Raw genomic sequence first — 17,292 nt, forward strand, 5'->3', positions numbered from 1 at the left:
TAGATTTTATTGGTAGATAACTTGTAGTCACCCCTACAACAAGGGAAGATGGGAAATACAATCTCTACTATGAAATTAAAAGTTGATTTATTTTTACCCAGGAAAAATAGAATACTGGGTAGTGAAAGAAAAATTAATTTCCCAGTCATTCAAAAATCTTAAAAATATTCTTTGTCCTTTTCCAGCCCTGGTTCCCCTATCTCCTACTGTTTCTCAAACAGTTATTCAGCATATCTATACACTCAACTCTTTCTAGTTACACAGGGAGGAAGGTATTAAGGAGGTGTATGGCTGTCCTGGTTAGTTTTGTGTCAACTTGACACAAGCTTTAGCCATCAGTTGAGAAAATGCCTTCATAAGATCCAGCTGTGGGGCATTTTCTTAGTGATTGATGGAGGAGGGCTCAGTCCATTGTGGGTGGTGCCATCCCTGGCCTGGTGGTCCTGGGTTCTATAAGAAGGCAAGCTGAACAAGCCATGGGGAGCAAGACAGTAAGCAGCATCCCTCCATGACTTCTGTATCAGCTCCTGCTTCCAGGTGGAAGTGTAAGCCAAATCAACCCTTTCCTCCCCAAGTTGTTTTGGTCATAGTGTTTCATCACAGCAGTAGTAATCCTAACTAAGACAGTGGACCACTACTGAAGAGTATCTAGGGACACATAGACTTGATCAGAGGGCATCTATCTGGGTGGGAAGCCAGGTGACTCAATCTTACTTCCTTGGAAACTTGTGGGCCCTTGCCCTCCTGGAATTTTCTGATGGTTTGATATAAGAGTCCTTATCTATGGAATTCTCTTAGCAAGTTAGCCTTTCTCAGGATTACTTCTTGTAGTACTCAATTTCCATTGCTAACTTGGCTGACTTAGGGACCCCAATCTCCCCAGCGTTAGTGAGGTTTACATTTGGTCATGTCTATCTTCCCAGGGAGGATTAACTGAGGTCCTGCCTTGAATGTGCACAGCACCATGCATGAACTGGGGTCTTGGACTAAATGAAATGGGAAAGCCATCCCACCATTCAGGTCTCTGCTTCCTTACTTCCGGTGCGTTCAGGTCTCTGCTTCCTGACTTCCGGTGCGTTCATCTCTTTGCTTTCTGGTCTTTGGTGGAGTACAACCAGCTGCCTCACACTATCACTGTGCTTCCCCCCTCAGACCCTGAGTTGAAGTAAACCACTCTTCCCTTAGGTTGCTTCTTGCAGGTATTTGTCCAGAAATTAAAGTGACTACGATTTTAAGTAAATTCCTGAAAGTTCTGCTTTTTTTTAAAAAAGAGATTTTATAAAACAAATGTTTCCTGAATTTATTTTACAGTTTTGCATTTATTCATCTTTTACTGTGGAGTAAAGATTATTTCTGATATGAGAAGACCTAGGAGACATTGCATTGTACCAGATAACCTTTGCTTTATCAATACTTGTGCATTTCTTGAGACTTGATGTTACCTGCTTCATGTGTAACTAAAACCTGTGAGTCTAATTTGACAGTGTGACCCCTGCAGAAGTTCAGAGAGAAACCTTACGAACTTACACTTTGCTTCTGAGTTCTTAACTGATTTTTCTATGTACTTGCTGGAAGCACAGCCTAAATATTTTATCAATACTGCAATCAATATATCAAATAATAAATGTTTTGTATACTTCCTAAGTCAGCTCCTGTCCTAGAATCCAATTACCCAGACTTAAAACAATGTCGTAATTCTCTCCTTCTTCTTCACTTAGCCTACATTTTAATTTCAAGTTCCATGAATGTCAAACTGTGGCTCATGGCCACTATATACCACAAGATCACATAGAATGAGCCCAACACATTCATAGTTGATGGTTTCCTATGACAGTGTCAAAAAGCTAAACACCCTGCAAGAGCTGCTCCATCCACCTCTTTTATTATTTTGCTTTCAAATCAGTTTCTCTTGCTTTCTGTCTTGACCACTAACTACCCCATGTGGTGGTTTGAGTAAGAATGGCCCAATAGGCTCTTATACTTGAATGCTTGGTCATCAGGGAATGGCACTGCTTGAGAAAGAATAAAGAGGTGTGGCCTTGTTGGAGTAGGTGTGGCTTTGTTGAGGAAGTGTGTCATGGAAGGCAGGCTTTGAGATTTCAAGGACCCAACCTAGGCCTTGGGGCTCTTTCTCTTCCTGCTGCTTTTGGAACTAGGTATAAAACTCTCAGCTACTTCTCCAGCACTATGCCTGCCTGGATGCTGACATGCTTCCTGCCATGATGGTAATGGACTAAACCCCTGAAATTGTAAGCCAGCCCCAATTAAAAAAAAAAAAAAGTAAGAATTTCCATGGTGTCTCTTCACAGCAGTGGAACACTAAGACATCTTCCAAGATTATAAGTTTTTTTATTTTGTTTTGTTTTTATAGCACATGAGCACTTACATTTTCTATTAGGGAGATACAACAAAGAAGATATATCATCAAATGTAGTGAAATAAAAAATGATAAGATGGACAGAAGCAGATGCAGATATGAGAGATGCAAACGTCAACTGTTTCAAACTATATTCATCAATGAACTTGTTGCCTGACAAAAGCAAATTAAGAATAAATGCTTTATTCTGCCTTACAGTTTGGGAGAGGAAAACCCATCATGGTCAAGAAGGGAGGGCAGCTAGAGGTGGATGGCAGTGGGTATGAGAGTCCCTGTGGGCAGAGAAACAGAGAGAGGTGGGCGCTGGAGCTGAGCCAGCTTTCTGGTTCCCCCCCCCCTTTTTTATTTAGTCTAGACCCCCAAGCCATTAAACAGTGCGCCCCCATTTCAGACAGGCCTTCCCTCCTTAACTAATCCCCTCTGGAGATCACTTTTGGACAAACCAGAGTGTTTCTTCTCAGCGTTTATTAATACAATTGATTCATAGTTAAAACTGACCATCACACAAACTCCAGAAAGAACAGTGTCTCCCCCACGTATTCAGAAGTGGTTCACACTCCAGCCTTTGAAAGTGCCATGAGAGAAAAGGGGAGACCTTGATGGCCTTAGCTAGATTTATGGGCTTTTCAGGTTTTGATCTTTTTTTCTCCCAGGAACAGTTTCAACATGCAGGAGACACCTTTGGTCAGCTGGAGCAAAAACAAACAAAACAAAACAAGACAATTCTGCTGCTGTGACACAGTGCTCTCTCTTGCTTTTTTGTGCCTCCCTCCTCAAGTTCAAATGCTGCTTCATTCACCTCCAGGGGAAGGACAGGAGCTGGCTCTGCAGAGCATCTAAACTCCAGCATGCAGGGTCTGCTCAGCATTGTGGACTTTCAGGCAAGCATTGAGTCATATTCGGTCTGCATCTTAGGGAAGGGAAGCCAACTTTCTTTTGGTTGCATTCCTAGGGGCCTCGGGCTAGGTAAATAGAGCTATCAGCAACAGCTCTAAACCATTCTCTCCCAGCTTGGGGCCTCTGCGGCTGGCTGTGAGGTCCAGGGGGTAGAATGAGCTAAAACTTGGCCTGCAAAGGAGCCAGGAATGTCTCTGCTAAACTCCTTAGGGGTCTCCAGAGAAGGCCAGGTAGATTGAATAGACATCTCAAGGATTCTTGGACAGAATTCCTCCCACCCACCCCCAGATGTTATGTACTCTGCACCAAGGAATTCTGTGATAGAAGAGTGCTGGGCTCAGTTTCAGAAGCCCTGAGGTCTAACTGGCTCTCACAGTGTCCAACTGTGTAACATTAAACTCCATCATGTCCATCCTCCTCACCCCACACTACCCCCATACCACCCCTACTGCACTCCCACCCTCCTCCACCTCACTCCTACCCTCCTACACCCCCACCTCTCTCACCCTCCCCCACCTCGCCCCCACTTGCTGTTCTTGTAACTATAGAATCTGAGTTTTGAACATCATATCCTCACACTCTAGGAAGGAAAACTGGACTGTTCTCTGAGACCAGGTTACAAAAGATTGTGTTTTTCTTTTTCTTTTTTAGTTGTAATTTTGTTCTGTTTATTTTTTTTCTCAAGACAGGGTTTTCTGTGTAATAACCCTGGCTATCCTGGAACTTGCTCTACAGACCAGGCTGGCCTCAAACTCCCAGCGATCTATCTGCCTGCCTCTGCTTCCCAAGTGCTGGGATTAAAGTGCCACCACTGTCCAACAAACTCATGTTTTCAAGAACAGGAGTCAGATTTACAATAATCTGCTCATCCGACAAGTGCTCCTGCGTCTTCGTCCACTACAGACCTGGATCCTGCTTCATGCTCCAGAGCATGTCATGGTGACCACCGCACCACCTGTCTTAAAGTCTTTGATTTAAGAATTTATGTTTTATTTCCTCTCTTAGTTATGGAAATGGTATGATTTTGCAAAATCACATTTTGTCCTTCTGCATGGGATATATGCATATCTCTGACCACTGAAAATTTAGAGAATACAAAAGAAGTATGTGTCATAAGATTCATCTTGTCAAAATAATAATAATAATAATAATAATAATAATAATAATAATAATAATAATAAAAGCCGGCGTGGTGGCACATGCCTTTAATCCTAGCACTTGGGAGGCAGATTTCTGAGTTCGAGGCCAGCCTGGTAACAAAGTGAGTTCCAGGACAGCCAGGGCTACACAGAGAAACCCTGTCTGAAAAAACAAAAACAAAAACAAAAAACAAAAGCAAAAAGACTCATCTTGTTGGGCTTAGCACGAGTTGTGTTTTTGTGTGTGGGGTTTGTTTGTTTGTTTGAGTGATTGATTGACTGATTGATTGATTGATTGATTTTGTTTTTGAGAAGTCCATTGTCTGAGCTGCTAGCCCAGGGAACCTGTATTCATCACCGAATCTTCAGTCTCTCCCTCATCCTGTCTGCATGGGTGGACACCGGGCCTGTTCACAGGTTTACTCCTAGAATTGGTGTAAATGGCTCCACAGACATCACGTCTTTGGACTCAAATGCTCAAAAGTCGTCTTGGCTCCATCAGCCCAGACTCCAGGGAAGAAGGCACATAAATCAGCCACCGCTCTTGATGGAGAAGGGAAGTTCCCGGCAAGAGCAGACGGGGGCAGTGCCGTCCTCACAATTCCTAGGATCGTGGAATCCAGTGGATGTTATCTCAAAGACCATCCCACTAGAGCTTGGGAAAGGATGGGGGCCAGGGAGAAATGACAGGCACAGTACAGCTAGTGATCGTATGTGTACATCTACTAGTATTCCATTTGATAACAAGCATTCACTGTGAAATCACAAGGAGACACCAATATCTGGAAGAATTACAGACAGTTTAGGAAAGTGAAACTTTGACACATTTTAGCAGAAAAATCAGAAGAAAATTTGTCATGAGTTTAAAAAATCAACAACTATTTAGCAACTACAAACTCTTATCTAGCTTTAGTAAGAGGAACAGTGTCATGATCCCAATAAATCCTGTCATCTAAGCATTTTTACACCCCAAACTAACTTAGCCATTTTTAATGCAATATGGGGTTTTACTATTAAAAAAAAAAAAGAGTCTGTTGGTCTGGTTAATTTGGTATGTGATTTTCTTTTCTTCCTTTTTTATTTTTATTTTTTTTGCAATTTTTTGTAATAAAGTTTAAAATAAAAAAATAGGGGTTTTGTTTCTCTGTGTTTGATTTAGGTTTGAACATTAATGAATTTTTATTCTCTGAGAGAATTCTGACTTAAAGTAAGGTGAACCTGTTGCATGCTGAATAAGAATACATAAATGGTCCTTTGAAATGTGTTTTCTGGGAAATAGACAACTAAAAAAATTGTTGTGGTCAAAAACAGAGTTGCCTGTATTCAGAAAGAAAATACACACAGGTTAATTTAATTAATGTCTTGTCCTATAAAGAAATCTGAGGGGAGGGACCCGGCCCCTCTGCTGCTCTGCACACTCAGAATAAAAGCAGCTGGGAGACATTGTTCATGCTGGCTGGGACATGTGCGGAATGATGGCCAGTGAGGATGCTCTGATTCTGGGTGCATGTGTGGGAACAGCTTCTACCTGACAACAAGGATGCTCTGATCCTGAGACTGCAGAGCCTGGTGCTCACGTCCTGACTGGAGACTGGGTACCACTTCCTTTATGTACCTGCCGTGAAAATTCTCAGTCTTATTGATACCAATGTGCTATGATGACACAATGCAGTATTGAGAAGCATGAGAAAATAATTCACATGGAGAACATTGAGAGAAGTTGGTTAGATTGACAGAGTCATAAACAGAATATATGTACAAGTTTGTCTTTGTCCAGTCACTCCATAGTTGCTAGTTCACTGTTGTTGCTGTTGCTGCTGGTGGTGGTGGAGATGGTGGTGGTGGTGGTGGTGATGGTGCTGGAGATGGTGGTGGTGGTGATGGTGGTGGAAATGGTGGTAATACTTTACTATCCAGATAGTTAACAGCTTATCTTCCACAGATTATTTGATTGACCTCCCAACAATTCTAACAAGGTTTCTTAAGTATTACCTTTATCTTTAGAAAGTCTTATCTCAGGTCTGTGTAGATGACTTAGTCAAAGCTAGGCCTCAGGTTTTCTCAGGCCAGAATTCTAAATGCCAAGCTAAGAAGGTGAGTTATCACATGGGATGAGACTTTCATAAGTCTGTGGGGTCCCTAGAGCTCACTGTTGGTCATCTTCGGTTTCCTGAGTGTCCAGGCAGCACCCCTGATGTGCAAGTCTTCATGTGCGCTGAAGAGCAGAAATGTGGTGATTTCTCCAAGGTCACCTTCATTTGGAAAGAGCAGCAAGTCTTCATTCCCAGGACCATGACCAGGTCAAGAGTCAGGTACCACTGGTTAAGAAATCTTTCTCCCAGTCTTACCAGTTAGGGAATCCCATCAAATAGGCTGCCTGAGATGAAAACACCGGTGTTTGGGAGCTAGTGGGAACGGGACAGCAAGGTGCTACGTTTACCTTCATGAGTCTATGCTCCATAAACTCAGAGGCATGAAGTCTCAAGAAGCACGAGTGGTCCAGGGCACAGATGCTGAGAGATGAAGCAACAGCATCCTTTAACCTGCACGCATGCCTTCAGGGGTCCCACCTGACCCTCCCCTTCTTCACCTCCTTTTCCCCTGCAGTGAGTAGACCATGAGTGGGGGAATCATGCTCACCTGAACTCAAACTTATGACTCAGAACCCCAAATTCCCTATGCAAATGGCACCCAGAGTCCAAGTGGCTCCTCCCTCAAGTCGGTGCTCCAAAGAAGTCCCCTCCCCCACTGTCTGTGTGCAGAGCCCTAGGCCTAAGATCTGACCGTAGGTTGGGGGTGGATGCGCAGAACTTAGCCGTGGGTCCTGGAGTGTCCACTCATGCTTCTGATTCCCCTCAGTGGGGATTCTGAGGTAAGCAGAAAAGGACTACAGCACATCTGGGAACCTCTTCCATACTCTTGCTCCGGGCTTGCTAATGCTAGACATAAACAAAAACCCAAGAGTCCTGCCAGAGGTGAGCTAGGCCCACACAGAGCCCTGTACTCCACCCTAAGCACAGACAGGAGAGTCCTACATAGCCTGCTCTGCCTTCTCTCTGGAAATAGCCTTTTCCAGACACTCCAATCCATATTTCCTTGCTATAATCCCCACTTTACTTTGTCAAAGGACTTTCACTGGTGTCTAGTCTTTGCAAAAATTAGATATTCGGTGAACCCTGACCACTAGTGACAGTATCTCAGGTCTCCATTTCAGAAATTCCACACTTCAGTGGTCCTTGAATAGCGTGTCTAAGTAGTTGTCTCTTTCCTCTGCCTTCCGCAGAAAAACAAGTTCATGGCTGCTGTGTGCACCCGGGCGCTGTGGTACCATTTTGCTTATTTCAGTCGGATGCAGTCCACCTCCTCGGTGGCAGGTATTCCCGTGGTCCTGAGGTCGAGGTCAGCGCTGGCCTTGCTCCCGCTGGGAGAGGCCCTCCACTGAAGCCGCAGGATCCTCTTGAGGTACTTACTGGTGTTATTCCTGACAGTCACAAAGCAGAGCGTATTGATCATGCTGTTGCTCATGGCGATGCACTCCACCACATAGAAGGCGGTGAGGTAGTGCTTCTCCTTCACAAACACGGAGGGGAAGAAGTCACGCACGATAGTGAAGCCATAGAAGGGAGCCCAGCACAGCACATAGGCAGAGAGGACGCACACGAGCCCCAGCACAGTCCTGCGGCGGCAGCGCAGCCTCCGGCGGATCTGCTCTGTCTGGAAGCCTGGCACCGCCTTGAACCAGAGCTCCCGGGACACCCTGGCATAGCACAAGGTCATGGCGACTACAGGGCCCACGAACTCGAGGCCGAAAACCAAAAGGAAATAGGACCTGTAGTAGAACTGCTGATCCACCGGCCAGATCTGACCACAGAAGATCTTCTCCTGTCTCTCCACGATGACCAGCACGGTCTCAGTGGTGAAGTAGGCAGCTGGAATGGCGATGAGGATGGATACTGACCACACCAGGAAGATCAGGCCGGCGGCTGTTTGACACTTCATCCGCGGTCTCAGCGGGTGCACAATGGCCAGATACCTGGGTAAGATCAGAAGAGGAGTCAACCCGGGAGGAACCTGCCTGTGAGAATTTCCCTCTGGGAACACTATGCAGCAATATGGACTGTTACCTGAGGGTGATGCCCAGGGCCAGGGCTCTGCACCAAACCTCAGCTCCACCTCTAACTCCTCCCATCTCGCCTTTCTCATCTGCCCAATTATTTAGATGGCTTAAGGATTACATGCGATAATGAATACCATATTCCTAGCTAAGTTTTAAATCTGACAAATACTGGGAGGAAAATGGTGGAAATTCCTTTTAAATGTGGTAATTATACTTCTCATAGGTCTCTGGCCAGGCACTGGTCCATCATATCTCCTGAAGCCTGCAAAGCTCAAAGTTAAGTAACCCTGACAGTTCCACCTTGAACAGTCGATGGGAAAAGGCGTCCTTTCCAACCCAAGCGTGGGCCAAAGGTTTGTTTTCATTCCCCGTTTCAGCAAGCATTGCTCTGCATGCAGAGGAAGAATATATTTACCTCATTTTCCACCTGGAAAGATACAGGCTGTTAAGAGATGAGGAACTTTCTCAAGGTTGTACACCACAAGACTCTTGACAGAAAGCATTTAGACCCTATCTCACAGGGCTGATATGAAAATCAATTAGTGTGCACGGGGCTTTTTTAAAAAAAAAAACCACAAAGCACCAGGCAATGTCAGATGCCGCTTTTGTTCTCTCCCAGAGAACCCACAGTGTTACCACAGTGGTCCAGGAAGCAGAGAGCACTTTATGGAGTGTGAGTCACCCTCGTGGTATGATGGCGCCCTTCCCAAAGTGCACACACACTTGTGCAGAGAGTTCCAGCTTCCGGAAAGGCTTTGCACAGCTGGCAGGGTTGAGAGAAGGACGGGGTGAAGTGGAAAGGACTGGCCAGCACTGGAGACAAATGCTTGTGTGTCCAGAGCTGATCCCAACAGAGTGGGTGGCAACGTGACAGGGCCCCGAAGGAAAGCCAGGCCAGCTCTGTTCCCTTGGTAAATACCCCTTTGAAGTCATCTTTCTTGGGATTTTGATCTGAAGAAAGATCCCTTCTTGTGTTTTTCTGATTTAATTTCACATACAATCACCCACACTGGGGAAACCTGGAGGGCCACTGGGGTGAGACCCTGTTCTCTTGCACTCCAGAAGTTTAAAGAAGCTGGATAGGGCATGTTTACCCTCCGGACACACCAGATGGCCACCAGCATATATCCCTGGAACTCCAAGTAACTCCTTAGTGCTGAAAAACTGGGACAGGGTTATGTGCATGGTTGGCATCACACATGCATGGGCCCTTTATAGCAGCCATGATGCTGGCTGGAGCGTAACCCAGTGGTAGAGAACCAGTCTAGCATGCAGAGGTTATGGGTTCATATCACATCAATACACACACACACACACAGAGAGAGAGAGAGAGAGAGAGAGAGAGAGAGAGAGAGAGAGAGACTCAGAAAGAGAGAGAGAGAGAGACCCACTGAGTTGTGACTAAAATACTCTGATAAAAGCAACCTAAGAAAGGAAGGGCTTATCCTGCCTCACAGTTGGTGACAGTCATGTTTTTGAAGTGACATGGCAGGAAAGATAAGGCAGTAGGCACTTGAAGCAGCCATCCAATCCACAGCCAGTAGAGTGATGAATGCCAGTGCTTAGATTGCATTAGTCATGTTATACAGGCCAAGATCCTCACCCAGGCAATGACTGCACCCATACTTGACAGGGACCACCACTGAGACACGAACCAACAGGCAGAAAACTGTTCCAGAGATTTCCATCAGCCTTCACTCTGGGACTCTTCATTAGTAAGAAGTTTACAAGTGCAAGCCAATGCTTTCATTTAGGTAATCTCAACCTTCCTGAAGGACTAAGAAGGCAAGGATGCCCATTGGATGGAGAGGCAAATGCTGCCTCCATTTCCAGCAGGAACGGGCATGGTCCCTTCACCTGACCTTTCCTGACCTCCAGTTCCTGACCGTCACCAAATCTTAGCAACCTTTCTCTTTGCCACAGTCTTGTTTACTACCTATGCTGTTCCTTGAAGCAGTCAGAGCATTGGCAGCCCCTCTTCTCTCTCTATGAACATGGCTGCACTTGCTCTGTGTCCATCCACTCAAAGCCAACAATGGATAAAGGCTCTCCGACAAAGGAATAGCTTTGCAGCGGATGTATGATAACCGAGGGCTAGGTGTTTCAGCAGAGTGTGGGGCTCCATGCTGGTCCCCGCCTAAGGTATACCATGACAATGGTTGTAGCAACTTCTAGGCTGCTCAGAGCATGGATAGCAAACCCCAGCCGATAAGCTCATTAGTGGTGTTTGTGCTTTCAGAGCCTGGGCGACAGGATTCAGCACCATTGGACACAGACCCTGGCTGTTTTCCTCCGCACCCTAGGCCAGAGAAGAGGAGTCTCCCAGCAGTTTGCAAGCAGCAGACCAGGTTACATACACCTGTTTCCACATCAAAGAGGGACTGGAGAGGCCCTGTCCCAGGGCTGGGGTGGAGGTGAGACCTTTCTGCAGCATCTTGCTGGTGAATTTTTATATTTTCTGAAATATGACCCCGGCCTTTTTGAACACTATTCGGAAGATCCCATTCCTGACTCACATGCTTCCCCAAGGTTCTGCAGTGGCCGGAAGCATCCTCGCCTCCTGGCTTCCTCAAACGCTGGACCCACCTCTGAGAAAACCTCTCCTCCCTTTTGTTGATCATGTTCACTAGATTCTCCTCTGAGCTGCCTCCTTTACCCACTACACTGGCCTTCTCCAAACTTCACTGAGAAGGTAACCCTTGCTTACTAATTAACCATCTCGCAATTAGCTCCTGGTCTGGAGAGATCTCATCTATGCCTTTTCTCATTTTGCTGTCAGTGAGTGTGGGGCACCTAGTTTTAACAACTAATAACGCTTTACCCTGTCAATGGTTTGCTACTGGGTGAACAGAAACGCTCACTGTTAGAAAGACCACAATCATTTTTGGGAAAGAGGATGGAGATGCGTTTACTTAGCTTGAGCCTTCAGTGGGTTGCCGTGCGAAGCAACTGAAGGCTGGGAATGCAGTGGAGGGGTGGGGCGGGTTAGAGCTGAGCGTGGCAGGTGTGGCCCAGCAGGTGTGCTGCCTTGGACAGGACATTTCACTTCGGTCCTCTGCTTGCAGAGAATATGTATCAGCTGTTTCATCAAGAATCCAGAGTTATGTTCAAGAGGAGCCTTTCGTTTACAGCCTTGCTTACTTTCCTTAAGTCACAAAGCCTTCTCTCTGTTCCTGGAATGCGTCAGGCTTGTGCCTGCCTCCAGGCTTTTGTGCTTGTACATCCCTTTATCCAAGACACTTTCTCCCAGTCCTCACGCTGTGAACCCTCTGCTTCATTCCTGGGTCCCCCAAATGTCTTCTCAGAGACACCTCTCCTGACCTGCCTAGCTCTCCTACTCGGGCGTTTCTGGTGTTTTTACTGGTGCATTTGTGTTTTGTATTTCTCACTTCTGAAATTACCTTCAGTGGTTCTTTTCTCTATCCTTTGTTAGAGCTTCCTCAGGAGCTAACTGTTTTATCTTGCTTGCCACCGTATCCCCAGCCTTCAGAATAGTACCTGACACTGAGTCGTCACTCTGCGTAGGCACTCCTTTTGAAAGAATGTACGTGTACTTCAGTACCTGAAAGGGAGAATGGATCTGACAGGGGCAGCTGGGCAGAGGGAAGAGACCTTGAAATCAGAGGGCCAAAAGTAGAGGAGGCTGGGACTATGCAGCCAAGTAAACCTTTGCAGGGACAAGAGTGACCAGGACAATTGCCCAAATGCTCTAGGATGGAGTGACTGGCCAGGATGAGAGATGTCCCAGCCTTGATGCCTAGGGGGACGGTGAAAGCAAGAACTGGTCTATGAGGCAACAATTCATAGCCTGTTTCTTTGCCTTACATTATGATTTGCACACCATTAAACAACTCTTAACCCACTGGAAACACCCCAGTTTATTCAGATTTGCTGTCACTCATGGTCTTTTAATGTTAATTTAATAACCATGATAGCCACTCCTTAGTCGGTACTTACTCTGACCTCTCGTTGTTCTGAACAGGCATGGAAGCACACGCCTGTGACCCAAGCACTCAGACTCATGGGGCAGGACTGTGGGTTCAAAGCCCTCCTGAGCTTTTCAATGAGACCCAGTCTCAAAATATCAAGATAGAGAACGAAATACCTTATATTGTAGGTATGTCTGCATTCTACTGCAAAGCAACCCAGGACACTAGATTCTCTTATCGCCCTCAAAGCCCATGACAAAAAGAGGGCAGATAACCCAGAGGTGGCCCCACAGTAAGTGGAGGGCATCAAGAGATTCCAATGAAGTGCACACTAACTATCCCTGCAGAAATTTCACTCAACAAAGGCATTTTAACAACAACATATATATTTTGTTATACATTGGGTAAACATTTAGTTGCCCCAAGCTAAGAAAAATCAAACCTGATAAGTCATTGGGTTTTGAACAGCACCCGAGACAAAAAAAGGAATGACTCCTGGGCCACAAAACTGTAGGTGATAGCAACACAGTTAAATAAAAAAAAAACATTCGGGGCAAAGATTAACAAATATCAGTTTAAACAACAGAAACTTACTGTGCTGGGTCAGTTAGTCACCTAAGACTGAGGAAGGTCTGGGCCAGTAGCTGGGTCTTTTCTCCCACATCTGTGCAGATTTCCAACTGGAAGCCCACTCTGAGCACCAATAGCTCTTCCCAGGGCAAAGTGTGACCTGATCCATCTCTCTCAATGTCTCGTCTGCTCCTTGCAGAGAGAGACACACACACCTTGTTTCAAAGCAGCTGAGTCTGGTGTGAAAGTGGAATGTGCACTTGATCTGTATTGAGGCTATTGGACCTGTGTTGTGGCTGATCAATATCTGTGTTAATCGTACCCCAGTATTCCTCGGCTTATCCTGGCTTCTTTCCCCCACAGTTGTTGGCCCCCCTCAGTGGTGAATGAATCTCATGCAGGGACAGGACAGACTCCCATTGATCCCACTTCCAGTAGCCAAGAGCATCTTCCGAGTAAAGCTATGTCCGTCAGGAATGTGAAAGCCCAGGAAAGGAGCCCACATATTTTGTCCTGTTCCACAAGGCAGCATTTCCATTTTCAGAGGAGGTCAGAGAGCAGCAAAGCTGCAGGAAGCTGCCCTGGGCAGCTCTGAAAGTCACTTGGTAAGCAGGTACTTGGCTGACTGTACCCTCCACTAGGCTGACTTATGTTCCTTGACTATGTGGCTCAGTGCTCCAGGGTCAGCGACTTATATTGAGGACCTCAACATACCCACTGTGGTGCCAGACCAATGTCCAGCCAGCTGCTGACTCTCAGACATCCTTCTCTGGGGAAAGGAGGCAGGAGCTCTGCTCCTCAGTGGTCGTAAAGCCAGGCTCTTTGGTGTCCCTTTCCTTCGAAGCTGACCTTTCTCAGGTCATCCTACCCCCAGCTGTATTCCAGCAAACTTGCTGTGACTTTGAGCCCAAGTCAGACACCCCAGGGCCCCGAGGCCATGGAACAAGGAGAGCCTGTGCTTTAGGCTCCCTGGATGATGAGAATGGCAAATTGTTCATGTCAAGGAACAGGGGAAGCCTGACTAATCCCTCAGGGAAGCTGTTCATAGACCATAACAAGGTGCTTTGTAACTAGAGTCAAAAGCACAAAGAAGCTTGCAAAGATTCCCTAAAATCATGGTGATCCTGGCCCATTAGCACAAGTGTATGCAAACTGAAACATCTAGGAATAAGAAAGGCACGCAGACTTGGTGTGCCAGGGCTGGCTGGTATTCATCCATAGGAGGCCTCCCCTTTTTGGAGGAGTAGATGGGGGTGGGGTGGGGGAGGACTAGGAGAAGAGGAGGGAGGAGAAACTGTGGTCAAGTCGGAAAGTTAATTATTTTAAAAAAGAAAGACATGCAGAGGCTCCTCTCCCAGTCTCTCTCCCCATCACTAGAGCAGATCTTGTACTGTAGCATGATGTGTGGGGTGTGAGGTGGGATTAAGTCACCATTAACAAAAGCCAGCAAATACAAGCTCTCTTTCTGCCCCACCTTTTTGTTCAAACCAACTCCTTCAATTTCATTTAAGAAAGTTAGTACTGGGAGAAGGTCTAGATGAGTTAGGAAATTCCCTCCAGACTCTCATGGTCCTGCAAGAAGTAACTCCTTATAACTTAGTCTTACCCCTCAACACTTCCTCCTACCTGTCTAAGTTGAGATCGGGCACATCTAGGAGAACATCCACAGAGACTGATCAAAGACTTCCCTATTGCCTAACTTCAGGCTTCAGCTGCCTCCAGCCCTGACTACCACTAGATGTCCAGTCAGTAGGCTTTTGAGTCCCCATGGTTCCCATTTATGGGTAATACAGTCACATGTCATCAGCACGCAACTATAGGAAAGGGAGAGGCAAGGCCAACACCCCCTTCTCTCTGTTCCTCTGTGTGGTACTCACCTGTCAATGGCAATGGCCAGTAGGGCGTTAGTGGAGACGTAGAGGGAGACGGTACGCAAGTAGTTGACAGAGGCGCACAGGACATGACCATGCTCCCAGGAGAGCTGGCGCACCACATAGTAGTCCATCTCAAAGGGGCAGCACACGATGGCCACGAGGAAGTCTGAAATGGCCAGGTTGGCGATAAGCAGGTTGGTGAGGTTGCGGAGCTTTTTGTAGCGGGCCAGGGCAGTGATAAAGATGAAGTTGCCGATGCCACACACTAGCATGATACCCACCAAAGCCATGCCAATGACAATCTTGGCAGCAAAGAAAGTCCGAGAATTGGTCACATCTTCCTCTTCATCCAGGGGCATGTCATAGTCACCGTAGCTGAAAGTGAATGGTAACGAGCCGGTTTGGGCTTCATGGCCATCGAGTGCAGAAAAGAAGTCGGTGAAGGTGTCTGTGGTATTCTCACCCAGAGCCCCGACAGTGGTCTCCATCTAGGCAGGTGCACACCCCTGGAGCAGTCCCACTGGCATCCGCAAGGTTGACGACTCCTCTCTGCAAGCACTTGGCTCTCCCTCGGTGAGTCAGATCTTTCCAGCCAGCATCTGCGGGACCCGGTATCTGAGTTCCATTTTCAACCTTCGAAAGACATACACACAATTGGTTACATGTTGGAGGGAACTTTGGATGAGTTTAAAATCATCCTGAAACCTATGCAGACCCATTAGCCACCTGCTCACGGCACACACAGATAATGGAGTGGAAGAAAGGGCCAGTGAGAGAACCCAGGAGAATGCAAACCACATATCCACTCAGCCGGGGAAGGCTGGAGGGCCGGGAAGACAGGCTCCAGCTCCATTTATTTCCACTCCAATGAAAACCAAAAAGCTATGCTCTTCCTCAAGCTGCGAGGGTGAGACGGTGGAACGCAGAGGAGGCCTGTCCTAAACCCCAATCCCTGTGTGAACACCTGAACTTTGTCCTTGTGGACAGCCCCATTCTGAGGTAGCAATAGCTGCTTCCCACAGCTGGAAAGAAAGGACTCGTCTTGGGGCTCAGCATAGCACAACTGCAAATTCACAGAGCCCTGAACACAGAGAACCGAACCTGGAGCCTCCGTTTACAGAGCCCTCCTACTGGAAGGCTTCTGCAAGCTTCCTGTGTCCCTGTCAAAAACCTGCTGTGGCTCTACAAGCTTGGCACACTATGTGCCAAGGCTCGTCCTAGTCGAAGGTCACAGTCACAAGCTGTCACTTAACCCAGAGGGCTAGAAGGGAAACCTGAGAGCAAAACCCCTTGGTGAGAGGTGTGTCCTCAGGTTAACAGCTTAAACACGCACGGTTTTCAGTTTAAACACGCAGGGTTTTAACATCCTCCAGGCAGATCGATACTGTCTGTAAAGATCAGAGCTGTTGGAGAGGCAGTGAGTGCTATGCCCCAGAACCACCCAAGTCAGTGCTCAGGCCTCCAGGCCAGCTGCAAGGAAGGGAGGGAATCCTGGACTAAAGACCAGCATCCCGCAGGGCAGGGATGGGGAGAGAGGGTCTGTCAGTAGTGAATCTCCCTCCTGACTTTTCCTTACACCTCTCCCAAGGCATCAGGCCAGGGAACTGGATATGGGAGAAGATCGGGGTCTGGAGTACACCCTAAATGTCAGAAGGAAATAAAATTGCTCAATCTGAGATCCTGGGAAAGGGAGGAAGTAAGTTGTCCCCAAGATTTGCCCCAAAAGCCTGCTGCCCAGTGATAAGGGGGCAGGGCTGAAGTCCCTCCGCACCCCAGGAGGTTCGTCCCACCTGAGCCCTCTCACAGTTCTTTCGTAGGCTTTGCCCTTCTCTCCTGGTCAGCTCAGCCCCCCCCCCCCCCCCCAGCTCTGCTCCCATTAGATAAGAGGCAGAAGGCAGAGCTGAGAGGCCAGCAGACGCTGCCCGGAGCCCAGGCTCATCCCTTCTGAGGGGTACCTCTACAAGCATGCTGCCAGCTCGGCTCAAAGTTAGGATTTAAAGAAACGGTCCAGAATCGCCTAGGAGAGAGAGACGGTTGGAGGACTTGTCCCCTGGTCTTTCCTGGAATTGTTCTCGCCCTGGGGAGCAGCCCACTACCTTATGTCCTCTGCTGCTGGGGCTGCAGTCCCCAAGGACCCTCTTCATTCACCTAAGGCTGTGAGCGGGCAGTCTAGGCTCCGTCCACCCTCTACACGTGGTTCTCAGAGCGTCTCCGGGGCTGTCGGTACCTGCGAACCAGAGCGAGGATCTCAGACGCTCCTCCGGAGCTCTGCAGCAAGGGCTAGGAGCACCTCTGTCTTCTGAGGGTCTTTCCGTGCTCGAGTGGCAGCTGGCCTCCTACTACTTCGGCGGACGGACACACTGAGCAGAGGCTAAGGCCAGCCAGCCCC

General features: G+C 47.3%; 1 protein-coding gene and 1 long non-coding RNA gene across 5 annotated transcripts; one reads left to right on the forward strand and one right to left on the reverse strand.

Moving 5' to 3' along the window:
• Positions 1-5,115: 5,115 nt before the first annotated feature.
• Positions 5,116-17,292, reverse strand: Prokr1 (prokineticin receptor 1). 4 transcript variants are annotated; one of them, XM_006506433.4, is made up of 4 exons: positions 17,131-17,292; positions 15,185-15,536; positions 14,907-15,069; positions 5,116-8,446 (listed from the first exon to the last, which is right to left on the reverse strand). In XM_006506433.4, exons 3-4 carry the CDS (start codon positions 15,032-15,034, stop codon positions 7,750-7,752), a joined length of 825 nt encoding a protein of 274 aa, XP_006506496.1. In that variant the 5' UTR covers positions 15,035-15,069; positions 15,185-15,536; positions 17,131-17,292; the 3' UTR covers positions 5,116-7,749. The 4 variants fall into 4 exon arrangements, with proteins under 4 accessions (XP_006506496.1, XP_006506495.1, NP_067356.2 ...); XM_006506432.4 differs by lacking the exon at positions 17,131-17,292 and adding an exon at positions 17,052-17,107 and having other exon boundaries at positions 14,907-15,536; NM_021381.4 differs by having other exon boundaries at positions 5,122-8,446; positions 14,907-15,536; positions 17,131-17,273.
• Positions 8,383-11,888, forward strand: Gm34222. Its single transcript, XR_377811.3, has 4 exons — positions 8,383-8,450; positions 8,754-8,883; positions 10,770-10,944; positions 11,060-11,888. It is a non-coding gene; the product is annotated as a predicted gene, 34222 (long non-coding RNA).

The sequence above is a fragment of the Mus musculus genome, chromosome 6, assembly GCF_000001635.26.
Source record: "Mus musculus strain C57BL/6J chromosome 6, GRCm38.p6 C57BL/6J".
NCBI lineage: Eukaryota > Metazoa > Chordata > Mammalia > Rodentia > Muridae > Mus > Mus musculus.

Bases quoted from the DNA above. Each gene is read 5' to 3' on its own strand.
- Prokr1 (XM_006506432.4), bottom strand. From the start codon at position 15,391: ATGGAGACCACTGTCGGGGCTCTGGGTGAGAATACCACAGACACCTTC. The intron at 8,447-14,906 runs GTGAGTACCACA...GATCTTACCCAG, and splicing joins CTGGCCATTGCCATTGACAG to GTATCTGGCCATTGTGCACC.